This window comes from Bos taurus, chromosome 8, assembly GCF_002263795.3.
Source record: "Bos taurus isolate L1 Dominette 01449 registration number 42190680 breed Hereford chromosome 8, ARS-UCD2.0, whole genome shotgun sequence".
In the NCBI taxonomy this organism is placed as follows: Eukaryota; Metazoa; Chordata; class Mammalia; order Artiodactyla; family Bovidae; genus Bos; species Bos taurus.
The window spans coordinates 65,955,800-65,982,127 of NC_037335.1; the positions used below are offsets into that span (position 1 = coordinate 65,955,800).

The window sequence follows — 26,328 nt, forward strand, 5'->3', positions numbered from 1 at the left end:
GTATGTAGAAGCTCTTCTAAGCACTATCCAAATTCTAAGATAGTTGTCTAGCAAATTCAGCTGTTTTTTTCCCCCCAAAGTAATTCACTTTTATGTTGTGTGTAATATACCGAAATGTTCATGAAAGTTATTTACTTAACAGTATGTATCCTTGAGATGAATGAGGGCTAGTGGCTTAGTCAGTAAAGAATCTGCCTGCAATGCAGGAGACCCAGGTTCAATTCCTGGATCAGGAAGATCCCCTGGAGAAGAGAATGGCCACCTACTCTTCACAGTATTCTTGCCTGCAAAATTCCATGGATAGAGGAGCCTGGTGGGCTACAGTTCACGGAGTCGCAAGAGTCAGACATGGCTTAGCGAGTAAACCATCACCATCCTGAATACACCATGATGTCATTGTTTATTCCACTTTTAATATTGGCATCCCTATGAAGATATGCTTTGCCCCATCACCTCATACTCCTTTACTCATACAATGTAATTTCATTGCTTCTCTTGGGGATATTCCTTTTTTCTTTTTTTGGAGTCATGAGGAAAGATATCCCAATTGAGGTGGTCTTCAATCCTGCCAAAGGGGTGAGGTTCAATTAACAACCGTTCACGAGGCATCTGGTATCCTCAAGATACAAGAGTCCCATGTTAAAGCGCAGAGCAACCCTGAATTGCTTGTTTAACTGGTGACATAGAAACTGATCCAGGAAGACCATAGCCAGTGACTAAGGCTGATGGAATATCTTAGTGGAACCTTTTGTTGGCTGTTCCTGCCTTTGCTCTGAACATAATGAGGAGCTCTGGACCACTTGCTGACTGGAAGATGGTATTTCAAGGGTTGCCTGTTCTCTCTACAGTGTGATTTTTGCAGTGGATTCCTCCCTTGTTGCTGTGTTTCTTTCAAGGAAATCCAGTGGAGGGGCTTCGCCCTGACAGATAATAGTTCCATAGTCACCATCTGCAGGGCTCCAAGATCACTGCAGATGGTGACTGCAGCCATGAAATTAAAAGACGCTTACTCCTTGGAAGGAAAGTTATGTCCAACCTAGATAGCATATTCAAAAGCAGAGACATGACTTTGCCAACAAAGGTCCGTCTAGTCAAGGCTATGGTTTTTCCTGTGGTCATGTATGGATGTGAGAGTTGGACTGTGAAGAAGGCTGAGTGCCGAAGAATTGATGCTTTTGAACTGTGGTGTTGGAGAAGACTCTTGAGAGTCCCTTGGGCTGCAAGGAGATCCAACCAGTCCATTCTGAAGGAGATCAGCCCTGGGATTTCTTTGGAAGCAATGATGCTAAGCAATGAAACTCCAGTACTTTGGCCACCTCATGCAAAGAGTTGACTCATTGGAAAAGACTGATGCTGGGAGGGATTGGGAGCAGGAGGAGAAGGGATGACAGAGGATGAGATGGCTGGATGGCATCACTGACTCGATGGACGTGAGTTTGAGTGAACTCTGGGAGTTGGTGATGGACAGGGAGGCCTGGCGTGCTGCGATTCATGGGGTCTCAAAGAGTCAGACACAACTGAGCGACTGAACTGAACTGAACTTACTGGGGATGAATGCCAACTCACCCCTAAATGTTCCTTTATCAGTTGTATTTGCATTTTGTGATGCTTAGGTCTGATTCTTTCTGCAGTCTCACTTTACCACTCTGTTTTACATAACAGGTTCTCAGTACATACTCTTTTTATCCAAGGCTTTCACAGTGTGCTTACAAAGTGTAATGAATGCAGCTAAATAAAATCACTAAAGAAAATGTAACTTTTACCATCAACGGAACTTTTTCCAGAGGCTTCTGGCTGAGTGGGCAGTCAAGTATGGATGGACGATTTAGTTCTCATGGTTATTTCCCTGACATGGTCCTAAACTGTATTTAATTGAAAAAGGAGCCATTGACTTAAGAAGTGTAATGGCATGTCCGTGGGAAGTGGTGGGGGCCTTGGAGTAGAGTGCCTGGCCTCCTGGCCTTCTGGGCATCCTGTATTCCCCACCTTTCTCTACATATCAGAGGGAAATGATGCTTATTCTGAGTGACCCCACAAATGATCCGGACTCATATCTGTTCTGAGCAACTCAGGGGCCCTCTGAAAAATGCACAATGATGCTTTTATAGAATTAGACCAGATCTCAGAACTGCACCTTTGGTAAACATGAAGATTTCACAGGAGATGAACAAATAAGCTCGGTCATACACATTACTTAGTCATAATGAAGTACTACTACATGTTTGGATGGTTTATAGGCTTGCTGGGCAATTCTCATTTTATTTCTAAGATGAGAAATTAGCAGAATCGTCTTATAGTCATATGAGTACAGAACTTCAAATAAGAACTGAAAAGCTAAAAATCAACTCAATTCTTATTGCCTCTCTACTGTATGTTTTCTAACACTTGGTTAGGAGTGTCAGGTTGGTTTACAAAGATTTGGAAGGATGGATTAATTACAGCTCATGCAGGCAGGATATCTCAGGCTCCTGTTTTGTTGTGGCAAGAATTTGAAACAACAGACTGGTTTACAGCTCAGTTACAGCTCAAGCAGACAGATCTTTTATTAGACAATGAATAGTACACTCCTGAGAGGAGGGAGTACCTGACCCTGAAGGAGTGGCCACGATCCCTCTTGACTTTCCCATCTTCTCCTCTTGGTTCTGCCTTGTGAGAGGTAGGGCTTGTACCAGCCACCAATCAGGAAAAGGAATGCAAATAGATGTATGCTCAAGGCTGGCTGACAGTCGCAAGTTACATAACAGTAGGATTTATTGCACATGACTTTCCCATAATTTAGTCTGTTATAATCTGATGGATATAGGTATAGAATATTTATGAACCCTTAATGGGCCTCTGGCTGCTTAAGGTCACTTGAGGACACATCCGTGCATCAAGGGCACTGTGTGCTGGAGTTGGAGAAGCCCCTGTGGTTAGTTTGTATCCACTATTTGCCTAGAATGCTTGTGCAGCAGTTGGAAAAGTCTCTGTGGTTACTTTTGTAGCATATCTGTGAGCTTTCCTGGGCATGTCTGGGTGAGATTTAGAGATCAGCTTGCATCCCTTTAGGCTAGGCCATCCCTTGTAGCTAATGCCTAACTCCCTACCTAACATTAGTGTATATGAGAAGCAAAACAAAACACACAGTAGTAATGGATATTTCTTTATTTTTATGCAGAAAGAGCTGCAGCAGTGCATGTTAAATGCCACAGGCATTGAAAGTTGTCCCTTGGGATGCTTCAGACAAAACTTCAGGGAGTCACAGTTGAACAGTCACACTGTGTTTTTTTCCCTCTTAATACTACTGGCATTTAACTGAAATCACACATTAATCAGTATACACTTTAAAATTTTATTTTGAATTGTCTTCTTACAAAGCCATTACAGGGTATGTTTGTATTTAGTACAGGAATGTGTTTTACTAGGCTGCTGTGTGATTTTTTTTTCCCCCCTTATGGATGCACTTTTTGGAAAACGGTCTGTTCTCTCCTGCTCAGGCTGCTAGCAGATTGCTGGGAGCACAGCAGAAAGGGGATCAGAGGTTACCTAGACAGGTCCCAGAGGCAAAGTTTCTGTGTTTTCTCTACATCTTTATAGTCAGGAATGGTATATGTAGCTAGCTGAAACTGCTTCTTAAGAAATTAGAGCTGGAGCAATGCTTAAATTTTCCTCAGCACAGTAGGTGGGGTTGTGACAAAAACATCAGTATTTAAAGCCCAGAGATCTCTGAGCAGGCAGATCATAGAGCATCCCCAGGGCCTGCCCACCCATCAGCCCCTCTTGCCTGGAACATCTGTCATTCCTGGTTCTCTCATCCTCTCCCTACTCACCCAGCCCCATCTGGAATCAGTAATATGTCTCCTGTGAATTTGCTGTTGTTGTTCAGTTGTTAAATTGCGTCTGACTCTTTATGATCCCATGGACTGCAGTACGCCAGGCTGTCTTGTCCTTCACTATCTCCGGGAGTTTGCTCAGATTCATGTCAATTGAATCAGTAATCCTATCCAACCATCTCATACTCTGTTTTCCACTTATCCTTTTGCCTTCAATCTTTCCCAGCATCAGGGTCTTCTCCAGTGAGTCAGCTTTTCACATCAGGTGTCCAAAGTATTGTAGCTTCAGCTTCAGCATCAGTCCTTCCAAGACTATTCAGGGTTGATTTCCTTTAGGATTGACTGATTTGATCTCCTTGCAGGCCAAGGGACTCTCAAGAATCTTTTCCAGCACCACAATTCAGTGGCATCAATTCTTCGGCACTCAGCCTTCTTTATGGTCCAGTTCTCACATCCATACGTGACTACTGGAAAAACCATAACCCACCAGGCTCCTGTATCCATGGGATTCTCCAGGCAAGAACAGTGAAGTGGATAGTCATTCCCTTCTCCAGGGAATCTTCATGACCCAGAAATCAAGCCCAGGTCCATCTGAGTCACCAGGAAAGCCTCTTCTGTGAATTACGATGCATTTAAGTGAGGAAAAAAACACACAGGGCTTGATAAGATCCATTTGAGACAATGTAATGGAGATCTTGAAGGGAAACTTTCCTTGGTGACAGTTTCAATTTAGCCATTTACTTACTTGACATATAGATGCCCTGGAGATGGGTGGGTCTCTTCACTTCAAATTAACCCATTTGACATTGGTCCCTTGGGTATCTCTCTGCTCTGAATCTTGTTGAAAGTTGAGGAAGGCATGAAATTATTTTTCTTTTCAGCTCTGGGTAATTTCCCTCTCGGCACAAAGCTGACAATCTTTATGAAAGTTCATGCCCCGTGGTCATCAGGAGCAGGGGTCATTGTCTTGGTGGTCAGTGACCAGGATAATTAAGGCCCCAGCTGAGAGTTTCCTGTTTAACCTTTCCTCTCCCCCAAAGACACAAGTCACTGCCTGTGTCTGATCCGACCAAAGGTGGGGGAAGCAGTCACACAGGAATAAGTGGAGACAAACCTTCCAATATATCTGCCAATTGTTTGCTGTTTTAGTCCCTGAGTCTTGTTCAACTCTTTGGGACCCCATGGGCTATAGCCTGCCAGGCTTTTCTGTCCGTGGGATTTCCCAGGCAAGAATACTGGAGTGGGTTTCCATTTCCTTCTCCAGAGGATCTTCCAGACCCAGGGATTGAACCTGCGCCTCCTGCATTGGCAGGTGGATTCTTCACCACTGAACCACCTGGGTGGTCCATGTCTGCCAGTATAGAAATATTAAATACAGTCTGGCTATCAATAAACAAACAATACTGAACAATGGACAAATCACAGAGATACGTTCTTAGAAGGGGTAGAGAATGAAAAGGGAGCTAAGCTTTAATAAAACACCCTCATCAGAACCTAAAATGGTTGTTTCTTCTTTGCAAAGCAGAGACTATAACACCTGTCTTACTAGCAGGGTGTGTGTCAAGTAACACTTGGAGCATCTGGGAAGGTCCTTAGCACATCCCATGCTTGTGAGAAGTTTTGGCTACTTCATTTTCTCTTGTTTATCTTGTTTATTGCAGAACAGTGGTTCAGCTCCACTGGGCAGTAAAACTGCTCAGTGCTCCCTAACAGTGTTCAGGTTATATTTGTGTATTTCCCATTTTTTCCAGTCATTAGAAAAAGAGGCAGTCACCTCAGTGGACTACGTGAATGAGCAAAAGCACAGTAACTCACATCATCAGCCAGCAGGTATCTGGGGATTACCCTGTGGCTGTGTTACCTAACTGAAATGAATTGCCCCATGGCACAGGGTATTCTGCAGTTTCATTACTTTAGCAGAGTACCTACTTAATCAAATAGCTTAATTTGCATACCTCTTCACCACAGGTAAGGGATATGAAGTGTTCAAGGTCGATTACCTGCAGATGTTGAAGACTGGTTGACAGAAATGTAGATGTATCTGTGAGAGAGGCAACATGCTGGAAACATGCTGATACTTTTTAGTCTGTTGTGCTTCTGTACATGTGGTACTCATAACATGTTAATGTTATTTCCTGACTTCAAAAGAGATTAAAAATGACACAGAAAGATTGTCAAGTTTTTTAAAGAAGTGTATCATCAGTACATCCTTTGATACTAACTAATATAAGTCAGAATACAGGACATTTAATAGTTTCTCAGAGATTTAAAAGGATTCATAAAAAAATTTGTAAGTAGAACCTCTAAGTTAAAATGACAACTAAATGCCAACACCTAATATTTGACTTATTTTGGTTACAAAATTACAGGCAATTGCCGAGTAATATTACTTGGGACTATTAGTTAGCCCTCAGCTAGAACTCAGAGGGACTTCTCATTCATCAGATATTAGTTGGGACCTTTGCACAAATGAATAAAAGTAGCAGGAAGGTGTTGGGTGATGATCAGTCCTGTGATTAAAGACAAAGAAAGATTGAGAAACTTTCACAGGTTGTAGAACACTAAGGACACACAGCGACTAAATGCAACACAGGATCCTGGAACAGAAAAGTGAGTTAGTAGAAAAACCGGAGACATCAAAATAAAGTTGATCATTTCTTTAACCTTGTACCAGTGTTAATAGCTTAGTTTTCATCAAAGTGCCATGGTGATGTCAGAAATTAACATTAGGAGACATTAGGTTAAAAAGTAGACAGGAATTCCCTACCCATCTTTGCAACTCTTTTGTAAATCTGAAATTATTTCAAAATAGAAAGTTTAAAAATGTATTACAGAACAACCAAAAATGTGGCATATTTAAGATTCTGGATCAAAAGAAAAGATATTGTGCTTGTGAAACAGTGAGAAGAAACTTTATAATATTGGAACAAAGAGGAAGTCACAGAAAGAATTTGTAAGCTTCAGACTTAACTAAGGGTTATACATGCAGTGCAATTAACAGAGGATGTAGTGAAGTGATAGATGTGCCCACTTGCTGGTGATTTGCTGGTGACAGCTCCACACACTGTTGTAAGTACCCCACTTCCATTTCCCTTTGAGCTATCCTGTAACCATGTCACACATCTCCTGATGTGCACTGAGTCATAACAGTTTTAGTAAACAGGGTGTGGATGTCAATAATTGCCCTTAATAAGAAGATAATAAATGTTGCCTACAGTATCAGGCTTTATTATGAGAGTCTCAAATTAGGTGTAAGAATAATGGGAAAAAGCTTTTAAAGCTACTTTTTTCATGTTAGGGGTTGTTTACATGACACTGTTTTCTAGACATGGATAATTAGCAAAATATCAATTCTAGAATTCATTTCAAATCTATTTCCCAATTTTATATTGCATAATAATTTAAATGAACAAAAAATATTATATAATATGATATCTAAATCCAAATTCAAAACTCATGTTTCTAATAAATGGAAGAACAAAATGTACCAATAATACATTCTCAGAAATCTGTAATTCTTTGGTTTTTTACTGGCACTGGCAAAAACAAAGCCCAGTGATTTCTACTCTGCACCTATTGTCATCAATATGTGAGAAACTCCTTATTATTAGCCTCCTCTGGGTTCTCATTCATCCTCCCTCCTGCCTGTTCAGAACCCTCGCTCCCCTGCACAGAAATTAATTTCATCTTCACCACTCCCATGTTGCCTTTCAAGTTATTCTTTAAATTGTTCTCAAGTTATTCTATTATGAGTCTGTGAGCACCTTGAGTGCAGGGCTATGCCATAACCATCTTTGTTATCCCAGTACTCAACACTGTAGTTCCTCATGTTAGGAATCCCAAACTAAGATTTTCTAGTTCTGCTATGGTCTGCATATTTTCCTTATGGCCAACAGAGGGCAAGTCATGCATTAAAGCCAATAAAGACACTAGTTCCAAGCGCTGATGTGATGGCCTGTTGTCCACCTGTTATATTAAGCACTTTCACTTAGTGGGACCCCCAAACTACAAAGAATCAGGGGTTACAGACGATCCAGTTAATATAAGCTTCATTCATTTACACATAACTTGTGTTTTTACTTTTTGTTTGTATAAGTGTGTGCAATTGTGAGGCATTATATAAGGAAGAATGTGAAAGTATGATATTTATAAATTTCATTTATGATACTATTCTTCCAGGTTAATAAAAATTTCAAAGATTTCTCCATCTTTATCATTTTTCTTTTTTCTATTCCCCACAAAAAGGAGCTGGTGGCTGGTCTCCTCTTGTGTCAAATAAATACCAGTGGCTGCAGATTGACCTTGGAGAGAGAATGGAGGTCACAGCTGTGGCCACCCAGGGAGGATACGGGAGCTCCGACTGGGTGACCAGCTACCTCCTGATGTTCAGTGATGGCGGGAGGAACTGGAAGCAATATCGACGAGAGGAAAGCATCTGGGTATGTGCATCTATTGAAAAGCAGTCTGTCAGAGTATGCACTATGCCAGTTACAACATTTTGCTGCCCATCTGTCAGGTCAAGTACAGAAACAGAGCCTCCTAAATTACTCAAAAATATTCCCACTGAATGTAAGGCACAGGTGACATTTTAGAATACACTGTCTATGTATAATTTATGAAATAAGTAAAAAGTAAAACAATGTAGAGGAAATGTCTTCCCATTATTTCTTTAAACAGTGTGTAGTCTAAGGTTTAAATAAATCACATGCAGCTCAATTTATTTTTGTTTAATATCAGGCACGGTAGTTTGTATTGCCTGAGAATTTTTTAATTAAAGCATATTCATGTTTTTCTGTGTCCTCTGATAAATTGAAATTTCTAAAAGACTCAGAACATTTAAAAATTGATGTAATGGATGACTTACATCATTTAGGCCTTTAGGATGGACTGGTTGGATCTCCTTGCAGTCCAAGGGACTCTCAGGAGTCTTCTCCAAACCACAGTTCAAAAGCATCAATTCTTCGGCACTCAGCCTTCTTCACAGTCCAACTCTCACATCCATACATGACTACTGAAAAAACCATAGCCTTGACTAGACAGACCTTTGTTGACAAAGTAATGTCTCTGCTTTTTAATGTGGAGGACTTCTTGAGGCATATGTTGAATTCCTGCTCCAACAGGAACCTGAGCACCATGTGGCTCCTTGTAATTTATGGACAGTATATGGTTAGGATTCTTTGAATCATAACTACTTTAATTTACATCAGTGACGTAGTTTCTATTCTGATCACATGCTCATGCTCCTTTTAGAAGAATTAAGTTTTGTTTGCTTAACTTTTGGAATTTTAAAATATACGTAATCGACTACATAGTTAGGGTTTCATATCTTTAAATCACAGTTTGCTCCAAGTGAAAAGCTTCCAAAGAAGAGTGTTGTAAAGATCCGCCCAGGTTTTGCAATTGGGTGATGGGGCAACCAATGGGCGGGGTGGGGGGGTGGTGTGGCCTGAAGATTTGTCAAATGGAGACAAAATTACTTTTTTCCTTTTTATTAAAAATGTAATTTAGGAATTCGGAAGAGCAAGGAATGAACTGTTAGTGTTTAATGGGGACAGGGTTTCAGTTTGAGAAGATGAAAAGTTCTGGAAATGGGTGGTGGTCATGGTTGCACAGCAGTGTGAATGTTAATGTCTAGAATTGTGCATTTAAAAATGTCTAAAGGGCTAAATGTTACGTTATATATATTTTACCACAATAAAAAATATACAGTGTGTCTTCCATTTAACTTAGTCTAAGGATGATGTTTTTTTTTTTTCTGAATTGTCATAGTAAGAGGAAAAATGTCAGCTAAAAACCTATTATCAATAAGGTTAATAGGCAACAAAATGATAATATGTGTTGGGTAACAAATTGCCCTCGTTTGAGTTTCCTTAGACACTAATGTTATGTTGAGACCTAATAGATTGTGGTCTACTTAACTTTTTTGTCTCTGAAGCGCTTATTAAGTTTGTCAGTAAATGTTGATGTAAATTGAATCAAGAAGAACTAGTTAATTATCTAACACTAATTAAAAGAATAAAATGAGAAGGAATTTGTGAGTGTTTTTAGGGCTGCCTGACAAAGTTTCCAAACAAGCAGTTGCCATGTATATGATTGGAAGCAGTTTTTCAGTTCAGTTCAGTTCAGTCACTCAGTCGTGTCTGACTCTTTGCGACCCCATGAATTGCAGCATGCCAGACCTCGCTGTCCATCACCAACTCCCGGAGTTCACTCAAACTCACATCCATCGAGTCGGTGATGCCATCTAGCCATCTCATCCTCTGTCGTCCCCTTCTCTTCCTGCCCCCAGTCCCTCCCGGCATCAGTCTTTTCCAATGAGTCAACTCTTCACATGAGGTGGCCAAAGTACTGGAGTTTCAGCTTTAGTATCAGTCCTTCCAAAGAATACCCAGGACTGATCTCCTTTAGAATGGACTGGTTGGATCTCCTTGCAGCCCAAGGGACTCTCAAGAGTCTTCTCCAACACCACAGTTCAAAAGCATCAATTCTTCAGCGCTCAGCTTTCTTCATAGTCCAACTTTCACATCCATACATGACCACAGGAAAAACCATAGCCTTGACTAGATGGACCTTTGTTGGCAAAGTAATGTCTCTTCTTTTGAATATGCTATCTAGGTTGGTCATAACTTTCCTTCCAAGGAGTAAGCGTCTTTTAATTTCATGGCTGCAGTCACCATCTGCAGTGATTTTGGTGTTGTGGTAATTCTAAGAGCACCAAGTCCAAACCAGAGTCAGTTCAGTTCAGTCACTCAGTCGTGTCCAGATCTTTGCAACCCCATTGACTGCCGCGGGCCAGGTCTCCCTGTCCATCACCAACTTCTGGAGTTTACTCAAACTCATGTCCATTGAGTTGGTGATGGCATCCAACCATCTCATCCTCTGTCATCCCCTTATCCTCACACCTTCAATCTTTCCCAGCATCAGGGTCTTTACAAGTGAGTCAGTTCTTCTCATCAGGTGGCCAAAATATTGGAGTTTCAGCTTCAATATCAGTCTTTTCAATGATCACCCAGGATTGATCTCCTTTAGGATGGACTGGTTGGATCTCCTTGCAGTCCAAGGGACTCTCAGGAGTCTTCTCCAAACCACAGTTCAAAAGCATCAATTCTTCGGCACTCAGCTTTCTTTATAGTCCAACTCTCACATCTATACATGACTGCTGAAAAAACCATAGCCTTGACTAGACAGACCTTTGTTGACAAAGTAATGTCTCTCCTTTTTAATATGCAGTCTAGGTTGGCCATAACTTTTCCAAGCGGTAAGTAAGCGTCTTTTAATTTCATGGCTGCAGTCACCATTTGTAGTGATTTTGGAGCCCCCCAAAATGAAGTCTGTCACTGTTTCCACTGTTTCCCAATCTATTTCCCATGAAGTAATGGGACTGGATGCCATGATCTTAGTTTTCTGAATGTTGAACATTAAGCCAACTTTTTCACTCTCCTCTTTCACTTTCATCAAGAGGCTCTATAGTTCTTCTTCACTTTCTGCCATAAGGGTGGTATCATGTGCATATCTGAGGTTATTGATATTTCTCCCGGCAATCTTGATTCCAGCTTGTGCTTCATCCAGCCCAGTGTTTCTCATGATGTACTCTGCATAGAAGTTAAATAAGCAGGGTGACAGTATACAGCCTTGACGTGCACCTTTTCCTATTTGGAACCAGTCTCTTGTTCCATGTCCAGTTCTAACTGTTGCTTCCTGACCTACTTACAGATTTCTCAAGAGGCAGGTCAGGTGGTCTAAGGTATTATTTAAGAGTAAGCAGGTTTAACTGTATAGCACAGGGAACTTTGCTCAATATTATGTGGCAGCCTGGATGGGAGGGCAGTTTAGGGGAGAAAGGATATGTGTATATCTATGGCTGAGTCCCTTTGCTGTCCACCTGAAACTATCACAACATTGCTAATTGGCTATACTCCAATTTGAAATAAGTTTTTCTTTTTTTAAAGAATAAGTTAAAGTTAAATGAAGCACCTACTTATAAAGAGAAACTTTATTCAAAATTGCATATTATTTTTCAAAATTAGGTAACTAATGGTTGTGCTTATTCTCTCAGTCATGTGCTAGCCCATGGACTGTAGCCTGCCAGGCTCCTCTGTCCGTGGGATTTCCCAGGCCAGAATACTGGAGTGGGTAGCCATTCCTTTCTCCAGAGGATCTTCCTGACCCAGGGATCAAACCCTCATCTCCTGCGTTGCAGGCAGATTCTTTACTGTCTGAGCCTTCAGGGTGCCTACTTATTCTTAGTTGTATGAATTAAGGTTTATGTTTTTCCCACCTTCAACTCCATTTGATTGAGAAAGTGTGAAAATTCTTATTTTTCATTGAATCTGGTTCTAGGGGAACCTCATCTAAGCATCACCTTCTGTCAGTCTGTTTAATGATCAAGTGCCTTGTGAAGTAGGGTCAAGAATGGTGGTGAGGACAGAAGGATCCCTCAGACCTATGCATCATATCACACAGAAAAGACTGGTGAAGTAGCCTGCCTCCCACTCCTGAACTTGTATAAATAGAGACCTGGCCTACCCTGCCTGTGCCCCCAGCACTTCATGGTGCCTGGGTCTGAATAGAAAGTTGGACAATGTTTGCTGAATTATTGAGTGAGTGGACTCTATCTTCTGGCAGGTTGCCTTTCTTGAGCTCTCTGCTCTGTGCTTCTCTGTAGCCCTTTGTCCCAGCTTGTAGCCCTTGGTACTTGAAGGTCTAGTGTAGGTGTTTCTCCTCTCTTAGCATTTTTAATTCCTTTAGGAAAGGGGCTCATCCTTGCATCTTCAGCATTCATTATCATGGGTTAAGTGAATTCACCTCTTACTCCGGGCCCATTGTACACAATTGGCATTGACAGCAGTAAGTCTTACTACTTGATAATTATGAATTATACTTTCAGTTACTTTAAAAACATTAGGCACAGTGAGCCACCCTTATCATGGGTCCTGGGAATGGGCCAGCCTTGCAAGCAGGCCTTTCAGATGGTAGCAGTCGGAATTTCCCTGCTGACTCTTCTGTGTACATGCTCACTTACTTCCTTGTGGGTGTAGAACTGCAGCCCTGGAGGCTGTTAGCTGGGGGCTGGTCTTTGCTCCTAGAGGTCTCCTGCCTCCCTTATGCTTTCTGTGTGGCCTGCTCTTGCAGCTGCAGGTCAAGTCCCTTTCACCTGGTGATATGTTTCACATTAACATTTATTGATGAGTGACTGCTTCCATGGCTAAATTAGATTTCTGTTTGAAAATAACCAAATAAATCACAGTACTCAGAACTGTAAAATACACTCTAAAAGGATTTTATTTAAATCAAATATAGGACTGTGTCTTAAATGAAGGTAAAATTATTGCCATCTTTTGCCAAGTGGTGCCCTACTTCTCAGGACACACACACTCTTTTGATGTGCAGAGTAAATGTCTTCATTTGAAATGCAGTGGAAGAGATATCACTGAAAAAAAAAAAGGTGAGGAAAAGGGGTTCATTTCCTATAAGATGTGAACAAGCATGGATTACAGCCCATTGGGAAACCAGGTGGCTTGACAAGGCTTGATACTGAACATTCATAGGACTTACAAGATGTTTGTAAGTTCAGTCCAACTAAATCAGAAAATGGCCAGAATCTTTGGATGCTGAGGGTCATGGAACAGCACTGAAGTGAACAATACAACAGATTAGTGATCACTGGCAAAGTTCAGGAACGTTTATTTTATTTTTTATAATTAACTTATTTTATTTATTTTTTGATTATTTTATTTATTAATTTTTGGCTGCACTGTGTCTTCATCGCTGCATGGGCTTTCTCTGGTTGCTATGATCAGGGGCTACTCTTCCTTGCAAAGCATGGCTTTCGTAAGTGGTGGCACATGGGCTCAGTAGTTGTGGCTTGCAAGCTCTAACTCACAGGCTCAGTAGTTGTGGCACACGTGAACTTAGCTGCTCCCTGGCCTGTGGGATCTTCCCAGACAAGGGATCAAACCCTTGTCCCCTGCATTGGCAGGCAGATTCTTAACCACTGGACCACCAGGGAATTCCCAGTAATGTTTATTTTCTACTTTTCCCTGAGAATAAATCAACTAACACATATCAATCTACTGTGATTCTTGGATTCAGACAAGAATTTTGAGGCAGTCCTTGTGTATCAGGATTCATATCTATAGGACAATGTGAGCTCTGAGTTCCATGGGGGCCTCTGGACCAGGCTGGGGAGAGGTGTGGGCTCCATCCACTCTCCTGCTCTGGGGTTGTGGTCTGTGAGCATGCCTGGTGGGCAGGAGAGGTCCGTGGGTGGGCAGTCTAAAGCTCTGACATATTCCAAGTGGATGTCAGGGCTCCAGCTCCATCCCTGCCTACCTGAACATCTGTTAGGTCTTCCTGGGGCTCTGTCACAGACTTTGACCAGTTATCTTTCTCAGGCTACTAGCCTGCCCTGACTTTGTCTCTTCTCCCTCTCAGTTCCATTTGGTGGGAACAGTGGGCTGACTCTATAAAAGCCAGACTGATGCACCCTCTCCTGTCAGGCGACCATGGCCAATAGCTTGCTCTGCAATGGTGTCCTTTGTCAAGGCTCATCTGGCCCATTACCACTGGGTCCCTGCTCAGCCATGGGCACCTTTCCTCCTAGAGGGTGTTTTTTTCTTCTGTCTTACTTTGGCTTCACTCTCATCATCTGTTTCTCCCTCTTTTCTTCTATCCTTCTGTTCTTTATTTTTTCATCTATCATTAAATATTTTTCTCCTCATTTCTCTCTTCTCTCTCCATTTCCTCCTATATTCTCCCTCCTTTCTGTATTGCTACAAACTCTAGAGAATCAACTCAAAGCAGTCTAGGTACTTGCGAGTCCAGCGACACTGAGAAGGAGAAGATTTAGCTGGGTCTCTGGCATGGTTGTAACTAGGAATCAGCCCGGCCTTGTACCTTCTGTGAACTGGCTTCTGATATTCGTTTTTCCTGTACTGGCTCAGAAATCTGAGGAAACAGGCTGACTTCTGTGGCTCTGGCTGAGGGTCATCTCATATCTCATGGCTTATGGCCAGAGAAAAAGCTGGTCTGATCAGGACAGCTCTCTGACTAGCCTGTACCAAGCACCGAAACCCCTGGGTTGGTAGGTGGGGCCATATAAGGACTTCATGTCCACCCTGATGAGGGCACTTAGGAGGGAGAGTTGTTGGGAGGGCCATACTATCACATTTCCTGTTTTTGTTTTTTTTTTTGTCTCTCTTTCACTCTCTCCCCATGACCTTTTGCTTTCTTTTCTATTTCTCTGGTTTCCTCTTCTCACACATCTTATCTTTCTACTCCTCTCTTTCCCATTTTCTCTACGAAAGACAGGACCTAGATTGCTATGGGTCCTGCTAATCAGCAGGTGGCCAATGGACCAGCAGCATCACTTGAAAGATCTTGATAGAAATATGGACTTTCAGCCCCCACCCAAATATATTGAATAGAATCTGCATTTTAATAAGATGAGCGGGTGATTCCAGTGCAGTTTAGACTGTGAGAAGGACAGACTGGAATGACCCAAGTCCCATCTGTGGGGAAAACTGCTCCGCACCTTAACCTAACCTCTAGCTTTCCGAATCAGAGGGGACTGTGCTCCCTGCTTGAGGATGTAGCTCATCCCACCCATGAGTTAGCCTGGGCAGGTGATGCTTTCTGTAACAAGACTTCAGGAACCTCGCTTCAGTGATGTTTGGCTACAGGCCATTCTCTTTATCCCTGATAGTCACCAACCTCATGGGGTGAAGCCCAGGTATTTTTTTCATTGTTATCAATAAATAACAAGTGGTTAAAGTTAGTTCTACCTTGGAAAACTATAATATACCCTGACTCTACACTCTGCATTTGTTAGGGGTTTATTCTTCATATTAAAAACTCATCAGAACTCTAGTTCAAAAGTTACACTCTATGAATTTAAGATGGAAGTTGCTATTTGTAAGGCAATGAACTTAGATTTTTAAGTGGATAAAGTGGATTTTTCTTCCTATGCAGGCCCTTTGCGTGAAAAAAGGCATTCTTCTAAGAAATGACTGGCAAATATATTTGAGAAAGATAAGAAAAGAAATGATTTGAAATAAACATAAGTTCTAGTTTAAATAATTCCATTTAATAGATTTCTTTTGCCTTGAAAAACTAAGTAGCAGTAGGTCCTTAAATGAATATAAAATAGAGCAAATCATCTGAAACTTTGTTCTTCTTTGGATAATTTCCAACCTAGAACACCAAGTAGACTAATTAATGAGATTAATTAATATTGAATTGAAAGATTCACAACAATCGCACAGCATTCTAAGAGAGCAACAAAGGTGAGCCCAAGGGTGTAGGGTAGAAAAAAGACAGAAATATTGGAAGCATGAGCGTTGGGTTGGAGGCATTTGTTGGTTATATATGCACCAATTTGTCTATTTTAGAGAAAGAGATGATGCACACATGGCAAAATATTTACCTTGTTAAAATAGATCTAGATTGTTGGTACATGTATATCTGTTTTGGCAGGGATGTTTGAAATGTTGCATAATCAAATTAATAAACCATATTGGATTCAAGTTTAAGTGAATTATGTTTACTTGGTATAAATAGAAAGATCATATGACTGTGTGGTTTCAAAATAAAGAAGGATAAAAGCAGTGTTGAATCAGAATAAGAAAAACTGGACTCAGAGACAAGGAGGAAGGTTTGTATGTAAGGAAGTAGGTACTATGCTACATGTGAAGCTCTGTTGGGAGATAGAAGGAGCAGAAATTCTCTTGACAGAGATTTCTGCTAATTCAGTCATTAAATATATGTTGGTTTATTTCAGGTCTAGGTTGATACATTTATTGCTAATGAGTTGACGACCCAACAGAGCCAATCCCTGCATCAGGCAGGAGGTTGCTCAGAAGGGTCTGCCGAGTGTACCTCGGCTGTCTGAGGCTTGTGCTAGTTCTGGACTCACTGATTTCAAGTTTGGCTCTGAGACTGGATGGTTTCGAGCACAACAGGAGCAACACTTCAGTGATTCTGTATTGATCTCTTCCACGTCCTTGGCCTTGGCGAGGACATGGCCTTCCGCTTCCTAACCATCCACGTCATGAACGTGGAGTGCATTGATTTCTAAGGCAGTGACTGTGTACCGTGGTCAGTCTTGTTGATTGCATTTACCATCATGGACCACAGTTGAATTTTCTGTACATATCTCCCCGTCCTGGGCTCTGAGAGCCATTAGTTCAGGGATTGATTGCCCCAGAAGGCCAGGCCTATTACAATTTCTCAATAAGGAGTTGTTAGATTGAGTTAAGGAAAAGTTGCTATTTTCAAACAGACCTCAACCCAGATGGTTAGTTAGGTTAAAACTTAGCCAACCGTGTGATGCTGCTTATACGATGGGAGGCTTTCAGTGCCAGGTCTAACAGGAGGCTTGACACTTTTCTCCACAAAGTTGTACCAGGATGATGCCCTATTGAACCAAAGACAGAAGTAGTCCCATTTGCCCTTCACTGCACGTCTCAGTGACAATAGAGATGAACACTGAATTTGGTCTGTCAAAACTGTTCAAAGTTGGAAAGTTTGAGGCAGAGAAGTGAATGAATCTGATCTGTGACCACAAAGTAATTGATGGGTCCCCAGAAGCCTGGGATCCAGTATAACAACTGCTTCTTGCCAGGATGACTGCATCCGGTGGGTGTGGAGCATCCTTCCTTCCATTTGTCAGTTACAGTCCTTCCCAATTGGAAAACCTTCGCTCACATCCCTTTCTCCTTGTATGAAAATTGCTTAGACCCTCCCTTCTTTTTCTACTCCTAGGAATTTTTGTTTTTATTTCTCAAGTATCACTATTCTTTTACCATATTTATTCATCTCATGCCTATTACACATCAATTCTGGCATCAAGGACTACAGTTTGTTTATAACTATATCCCTTGTACAGACTTTATTGCTTTGCAAAAGTAACGATTTTGCTTATCTGAATTGCCATGTGTTGTCAGGTTGAGAGGAAGGGATGTGGTGGCAAGTAGAATTTTAAATATGTAGCAGGATAAACAGCAACTCTTGAGACATCTTACAAATTACAATTTTACCTTTCACAGATTGAAGTTGTTGCAGAAGTGGTGTTATTGGAGATCTATGTAAATTAGGGTATGTTTTACAAAAAAAGGTAAATCTTAAACAGTAACATGGACAGAGTATGGCAGAGTTGTGGGGGAAATTGCTTTATAAGTAGAATTTTTTACCCATTTGGGAGAGGACACTGTTTTTAAGCAAGAATGTTGTTTTTAAGCAGGAAAAGTATATGATGGAAAAAGTAAATTTTTACCGAGAAAGGTACTCTGGCAGCACACTCATCGAAAGGAAATGTTGCTGAGCCTACTTTTAGGACGGTGGAAGAAAGGGCAGCTCAGGGAGCATCCTTCCAGGATTTCATGGAAATTCTTCCTACTGACTGCAGTTCTGGCACTTAGCTTCATACAGTGTGTTAAGACTGAGTTTCATAGGGAATGACTGTTAAAGTCTACAAAGTCTACAACTTTCACACATAATATAAACATAAAGAATGCACAGATATGCTGTGTACTTCATGGGTGATTTCCTGGGTCTGTAGGTCTGACATAAAGACAGGTATCTGGTACCAGACTGACTGGGCTCTTGGAAAAACGGCACACAGTGGAGGCAGCGTGATTAGAGCGACGCCATGTGCACAGCCCTCTGCGGTTTCTGCACTTCCAGTTAGAACAATTTTCTACCTTTGATGCGGACCACATTTTATAAATTTGTACAAACAAAGGCACTAATGGAATTTCTTAGTTATATTTATTTATTTTCGGTCGCACTGGTTCTTCGTTGCTGTGTGCAGGCTTTTTCCGGTTGCAGTGCAAGGGCTTGTCCTTGCTGTAGCTTCTCTTGTTGCGGAGCACAGGCCCCATGCACGTGGGTTTCAGCAGCTGCAGCATGTGGTCTCAGTAGTTGTGACTCACAGGCGCTAGAGCTCATGGGTTTCAGTAATGGTGGCTTGTGGGCTTAATCCTGGACCAGGGATGGAATCCATGTCTCCTGTGTTGGCAGGTGGATTTTTATCCACTGTGCCACCAGCGTGGGACACAATAATGAAAGTTTAAAATTTTGCAAAAAGGAAGACAGGCTTTGAGGATTTTTTTAAATACTAATATCAGAGTCTCAAAATTTTGAGAAAATAAGAATTTCTGATGAGCAAACCTCAGACTTTCAGAGCAGTTATGGTTAGGACAGCAGTTGAGAAGCTGGATGCTCTTCAGTCATGTTTAAAGGTCTCAGACAGAAAGAAATATTGGTTCGACCAGGGGCCAGACAACTTCCCCTGTGAATGGACAGATAATAAATATTTTTGGCTTTGTAGACCGTATAGTCTCTCTTGTGACTGCTCAACTATGCTGTCCTGTGAAAGTAGCCACAGGTAATATGTACTAATAAATGAAGGAGTGTGGCAGTGTTCCAATAAAGCTTTATTTACAAAGCTACGCAGTCAGCTGGTTCTGGGTTTAGGTTGTTTATCCTTGGTCTAGTCCATTTTTTAAAATCTATTTAAGGTGTAATGTAGGGATCCAGTATGAGAAATGAAAATTATAGCATCAGTGTGACACAGTATAACCTCTCAGACTTGAACTTCACAGAACTTTTGCTAATACTCCTGCTTAGGATAGTACTTTTCAAATTGTATCCTAGGAAAACTTTCTTTTCATTGTACATGTATGCATGTAATTTGATGTCTTTCAGGATAAGATATAAATACTACACATCTGACCTATGATATCATTACATCGCACTTAGCATAAAACTAAGTTTAAAAAAAATCAGTTTAAAGAAAAATGTTAAAACAATAAGAAGTGCTAACCCACACTGAGTACTTAGCAAGCGCCTGACACTACTTCATGTGTTTTATACATATTTATTAAATATATCCTCACACCAGCCCTCTAATGCCCAGTTTACAGAAAAGGACGCTGAGGTATGAAGAGTTCAAGTTCAGTATCCTTAGACTCACAGAGCTTGTTTGTGAAGTCACAAAGGTTTAAACTCCAGCTGCCTGGCCACAGGGCCCACATTCAAACCACCTTGCCACAATACAGAGGGTTCATGCTGGAGAGGGATAAAACGATGGTGCAGAATGGGGATCCTCTTCCTTAGGATACAGGAAGCAGGCACTCTCAGACAGTGCTAGCAGCATAACATGTTATAAAATGGGTTCATGTTCAACTCATGTCTCCTGCATTGACAGGTAGATTTCTTTACCACTGAGCCACCAGGGAAGCCAATATGCTCAAAACGTATACCCAAAGCAGGATCTGGAAGAGATGTTTGCACACCCATGTTCATCACAGCATTGTGCACATCCTTAGAAGATGATTTCTATCAACTTAAGTGTTCAAAAGCACCCACAAAAATACACCCACTATTTAGAATTCTGAAGATGACAATCCAAAAGGAGTGGTGCTATTAAATTCCATCAATATATCGTCTACACCAAGTAACAATTCTACGAGTTAGTCCCACCAGAATACTAAGAGATGAACAGAAAGTGCCTTTGAGAAAATTAAGTACATTGTTTATAGTCACGATCCAGTTGTCTGTCAATCGGTGAATACATAAATACTTCATTTTATGGAATGATATAATATATGGAATTCTTTCCTTTCAAAACAAAGAAGTTACTTAATCTATTTATTTATTTGAAGTAACATGGGTTTAAAACATATAATTTTCATGTGTACAACATTATCAAATACATTTACTGATAAAGAGCTTTAAGAAATAATTTCTTACAGCAAGGAAAGAGTATGTATTTATTGTGTCTCCATTAGAAATTTCCAAGATGAACATATACATACATGTGCATGCAAATATATATAGACTATTTCTGGAAGCACACAAGATAAATTATGAATAGCATCTCTCATTTTGGGTAAATACGCAATGAGTAGGCAATGAATGCTATTTTTAAACTACATACATGTATTGCTGCTCAAGTAGATACAAATTTTGAAAGGATTGAAGGAAAAAACAAAGGAAATACAAAGTAGTATCTTAATTCTGGTAAAGAATTGTTCTTCAGTTGCTAAGTCATGTCCGACTCTTTATGATCCCGTGAACTGCAGCATGCCAGTCTTCTCTGTCGGTCACTATTTCCCTGAGTTCACTCAAACTCATGCCCATTGAGTCAGTGATGCCATCCAACCATCTCATCCTCTGTCACCCCCTTTTCCTCCTGCCCTCAATCTTTCCCAGCATCACGGTCTTTTCCAGTGAGTCAGCTCTTTGCATCAGGTTCTCAAAGTATTGGAACTTCAGCCTCAGTATCAGTCACTCCAATGAATATCCAGGGTTGATTTCCTTTCAGATTGATGGGTTTGATCATCTTGCAGTCCAAGAGACTCTTAAGAGTCTTCTCTAACTCCACGGTTCAAAGCATCAATTCTTTGGCACTCAGCCTTCTTTACGGTCCAACTCACATCCATACATGACTATTGGAAAAACCATAGCTTTGACTATAAGAACCTTTGTCGGCAAAGTGATGTCTCTGCTTTTTAGTACTGTCTTTAGTGCTGTCTAGGTTTGTCACCAACATTCACTGGATTATAGAGAAAGCAAGGGAATTTCAGAAAAATATCTATCTCTGTTTCATCAAATACACTAAAGCCTTTGACTGTGTGGATCATGACAAACCATGGAAAGCTCTTAGAGAGATGGAAATACCAGACCATCTCTCCTATCTCCTGAGAAACCTGTATGCATATCAAGAAGCAACAGTTAGAACCCTGTATGGAACAACTGATTGGTTCAAGATCAAGAAAGGAGTACGACGGGGCTGTCTGCTGTCACCCTGTTTGTTTAACCTAGACACTGAGCACATCATGAAAAATGCTGGGCTACATGAGTTACAGGCCAGAATCGAGATAGGCAGGAGAAACAACAACCTCAGATATGTGGATGATACCACTCTAATGGCAGAAAGTGAAGAGGAACTAAAGAGCCTCTTGATGAGGGTGAAGGAGCAGAGTGAAAAAGCCAGCTTAAGACTAAATATTAAAAAAATACTATGGCATCCAGCCCCATTAATTCATGCAGATGGAAGGGGAAAAGGTGGAAGTAGTGACAGATATCCTCTTCTTGGGCTCCAAAATTACTGTGGATGGTGACTGCAGCCGTGAAATCAGAAGATGATTATTTCTTGGCAGAAAATCCATGACAAACCTAGACAGTGTGAAAAGCAGAGACATTATTCTGCTGACAAAGATCTGTATTGTCAAGGGTATGGTCTTCCCAGTGGTCACATAAGGTTGTGAGAGCTGGACCATAAAGAAAGCAGAGCATCAAAGAATTGATGCCTTTGAACTGTGGTGCTGGAGAAGACTCCTGAAAGTCCCTTGGACAGCAAATGAGTGGAAAACTCATTTGATCAGCAAACAGATCAAACAAGTTAATATTGAGGGAGATCAGCCCTGAATATTTACTGGAAGGAATGATGCTGAAGCTGAAACTCCAGTATTGTGGTCGTCTTTTGCAAACAAATGACTCATTGGAAAATACCCTGATGCTGGGAAAGATCGAGGACAGAAAGAAAAGAGGGTATCAGAGGATTAGATGGCTGGACAGCACCACTGATGCAATGAACATGAACTTGAGCAGACTCTGGGAGATGGTGAGGGACAGGGAGGCCTGGCATGCTGCAGCCCATGAGGTGGCAAAGAGTTGGACATGACTGGCAGACTGAACAAAAACAGCAATTAGTTTTGTCATAGCTATTCTTCCAAGGAGCAAGCGTCTTTTAATCTCCTGGCTGCAGTTAACGTCTGTAGTGATTTAGGAGCCCAAGAAAATGAAATCTGACACTGTTTCCACTTTTTCCCCATGTATTTGCCATGAAGTGATAAGACCAGATGCCATGATCTTCCTTTTTTGAATGTTGGATTTTAAGCCAGCTTTTCCACTCTCCTATTTCATCTTCATTAAGAGGCTCTTTAGTTCCTCTTCACATGCTGCTGCTAAGTCGCTTCAGTCGAGTCTGACTCTGTGTGACCCCATAGACGGCAGCCCACCAGACTCCGCTGTCCCTGGGATTCTCCAGGCAAGAACACTGGAGTGGAATGCCATTTCCTTTTCCAATGCATGAAAGTGAAAAGTGAAAGTGAAGTTGCTCAGTTGTGTCTGACTCTTTAGTGACCCCATGGACGGCAGCCCACCAGGCTCCTCCATTCATGGGATTTTCCAGGCAAGAGTACTGGAGTGGGGTGCCATCCTCTTCACATACCAGCCATTAAAGTGCATGGCACCTGCAAATCTTGCTGTTATTGTTCAGTTGCCCAGTCGACTGTTCTCTGCATTCAGTTGGGTATATCTTTCCCTTTCATGGTAAAGACTATAACATTAAATTCACCATTCTTACCAATTTTAAGTGTACAATTCAGTAGTGTTAAGTATAGTCATAGTGTTAGAAATAGAAATAGATCTGTGCAACTTTCTCACCTTGTAAAACAAACTGAGTAAACACAAAGTTCCCGCCCTGCCCCTAGCCACTGGCAATCCCCTCTCTAGTATCTGTTTCAGTGCTTTTTGGTGCCTTAGATTCTTCATATTAGTGGAATCCTACAGTATTTGCCCTTTTGTGATGATTTATTTCACAATGCATAATGTTCTTTCGGTTTATCCATATTATGTGAAAGTTAAAGTTGCTCAGTCATGTCCAACTCTTTGTGAACCCATTGACTGTAGTCTGCCAGGCTCCTCTGTCCATGGAATTCCCCAGGCCAGAATACTGGAGTGGGTAGCTGTTCCCTTCTCCAGGGGATCTTCCCAATCCAGTTATTGAACTGGGGTCTCCTGCATTGCAGGTGGATTCTTCACCAGCTGAGCCACCAGGGAAACCCAAATGTATGTAAATAGATTCTGTATCATTTTTACAGTGAATATATTCCTAATACAGGCTTTTAGATGGCATGGATAAGAAAAAGTACCATTTCAACTTAGAGAAAACATTTTAGGTGACTTTCTCTTTTTTTAACGTGTGTTATTGAAATGTGGTTGATTTATAATGTGTTAATTTCTACTGTATAACAAAATGATTCAGTTATACATCTGTATATATGTTTGTGTGTGTGTACATATCCCTGGGAATGGTTACCTACTCCAGTATTCTTGCCTGGAGTATTCCATGGACAGAGGAACCTGGCAGGCTACAGTCCATGGTGTTGCAAAGGGCTCGACACAACTAAGTGACTAACACACACACACACACACACACACACACACATATATATAGTTTTAGTTGTCAAGTGATGCTCAACTCTTTTGTGACCCCATGGACTGTAGTTCACCAGGTTCCTCTATCCATGGAGATTTCCTAGGCAAGAATACTGGAGTGGGTTGCCATTTCCTTTTCCAAGGGATCTTCCCAAAACAGGGACTGAACCCGAGTCTCCTGCATTGCAGGCAGATTCTTTCCTGCTGAGTCACCAGGAAATATATATATATATATATATAATTTATAATTATTTTTCATATTCTTCCCATTATTGTTTATCACAGAATATTGAATATAGTTATCTGCGCTATGCAGTAGGACCTTGTTGTTTATCCATTCTATATATAATAGTTTGTATCTCCTAATCTCAAACTCCTACTCCATCCCTCACCTACCTTCCCTCCACTTTGGCAACCACAGTCTGTTCTCTATGTCTGAGTCTGTTTCATAGATAAATTCATCATTTGTGTCATACTTTAGATTCTGCATAGAAGTGTTGTCATATGATATTTGTCTTTCTCTGACTTACTTCACTTAGTAGGTCCATCCATGTTGCTGCAAATGACATTGTTTTATTCTTTTTTTTATGACTGAGTAGCGTTCTATTGTATATATGTACCATATCTTTATCCATTCATTTCTTGATGATCGTTTATGTTGTTTCCACGTCTTTTGGTTATTGTAAAGAGTATGCAATGAACATTTCGGTGAATTTGTCTTTTTTAATTATAGTTTCCTCCAGATATATGCCCAAGAGTGAGATTGAAGGATTATATAGCTACTCTATTTTTAGCTTTTTGAGAAACTCCCGTACTGCTTTCCATGGTGACTGTACCAGTTTACATTCTCACCAACCATGTAGGCGGTTTCCCTTTTCTTCACACCCTCTCATTTGCTATTTGTGCTTTTTCATGATGGCCGTTTTGACTGGTGTGAAGTGGTACCTCATTGTAGTTTCTTGTGTAGTTTTGATTTGCATTTCTCTAATAATTAGCGATGTTGAGCATCTGTGTTGACCATTTGTTTGTCTTCTTTGGAGAGATGTCTATTTAGGTCTTCTGCCCATTTTCAACTGTGTTGTTTGTTTTTTGTCTTTGAGTTGTATGAGCTGTTTGTGTGTTTTGGAAATTAAGCCCTTGTTGGTTGCATTGTCTGCAAATATCCTCCTCACTTCCACATGTTTTCTTTTCATTTTGTTTATAATTCCCTTTGCTGTACAAAAGCTTGTAAGCTTGATTAGATCTCATTTGTTTATTTTTGCATTTATTTATCTTGTCTTGACCTAAGAAAACATTGGTATGATTTATGTCAGAGAATGTTTTGCCTATCTTCTCTTCTAAGAGTTTTTTGGTGAGGTGATTTTCTTCTTGCATATAAAAGAGCAAGCTGTCTCTGGGATTAGATTACAGAGATTTGTGTGTGTGGACAGAAGTGCACTTGTCTACCATGTTGTGTAAGTATCTATAGGGTGAAGCTCCAGACATGAAGCACATGACTTATCTTCCATTCATATTCCCAATTACTCTTTTGCTGTGCTGGAGATTCTGTGCTTATTTCTTTAGGAGGGATCAGTTAAGAGCTAAGGAAGAGAAGTTTTGAAAAAGAGTTGAAGGTCAGGACATTTTTCTAGAAGGGGCTATGAGCAAGAAAGAAGAAGGGCAGGCAGTGGAAATATGAGACCTTAGCCTCACACTGCATCTGTGACCCAGAGACAGAAGTTCAAAATAAATCAGTTTTGATGCATATTAGGCAAGTGGAGTTTATTTGGATTTGAACTCCTGTCTTCTCTTTTGTGTGTGTGTTTTTTTTTTAATGTTCCTAATCATTCAGCCTGAGTGGCTTATCTTCCTTTCAGAGCTTTGAACATTTTAATGATTCAATATCTTTCTTTTTTAAAAAAGAGAGAAGAGAAAAATTATTTGAGCAGTAGAAAGAGCTCCCTGGGGAGTGCTTGTGTATGCTGCAGCAAAAGCTTTATTAGCTAAAGTTCCCACTGATGGAAAATTCAGACATAGGAAAAGCTCCTGCATATTGTAAGCAAATTTGAGAGCTACCAAAAATATCTTCAGAATGCAATGCAAAATTACTGTGGCAACAGGTTTTCATCCTCATATCCCCAAGTAATAAAAAGTGAAATGGTCAGTGAATTACATCACCAGGCTTTCTATCCTTCAGTTCAGTTCAGTTCACTCAGTTGTGTCCAACTCTTTGCAACCCCATGGACTGCAGCACACCAGGCTTCCCTGTCCTTAGATTAAATGAATAAATAAATAGATGAATCAATTATTT

At 40.8% G+C, this 26,328-nt stretch overlaps 1 protein-coding gene across 4 annotated transcripts in view; it reads left to right on the forward strand.

Moving 5' to 3' along the window:
* Positions 1-26,328, forward strand: part of CNTNAP3 (contactin associated protein family member 3) — a 236,007-nt gene that overhangs the window by 51,865 nt on the left and 157,814 nt on the right. For all 4 annotated transcript variants that reach the window (XM_024995997.2, XM_024995998.2, XM_059889290.1 and 1 more), the window contains 1 exon segment: positions 8,058-8,251. In XM_024995997.2, the coding sequence (XP_024851765.1) occupies positions 8,058-8,251 (194 nt within the window).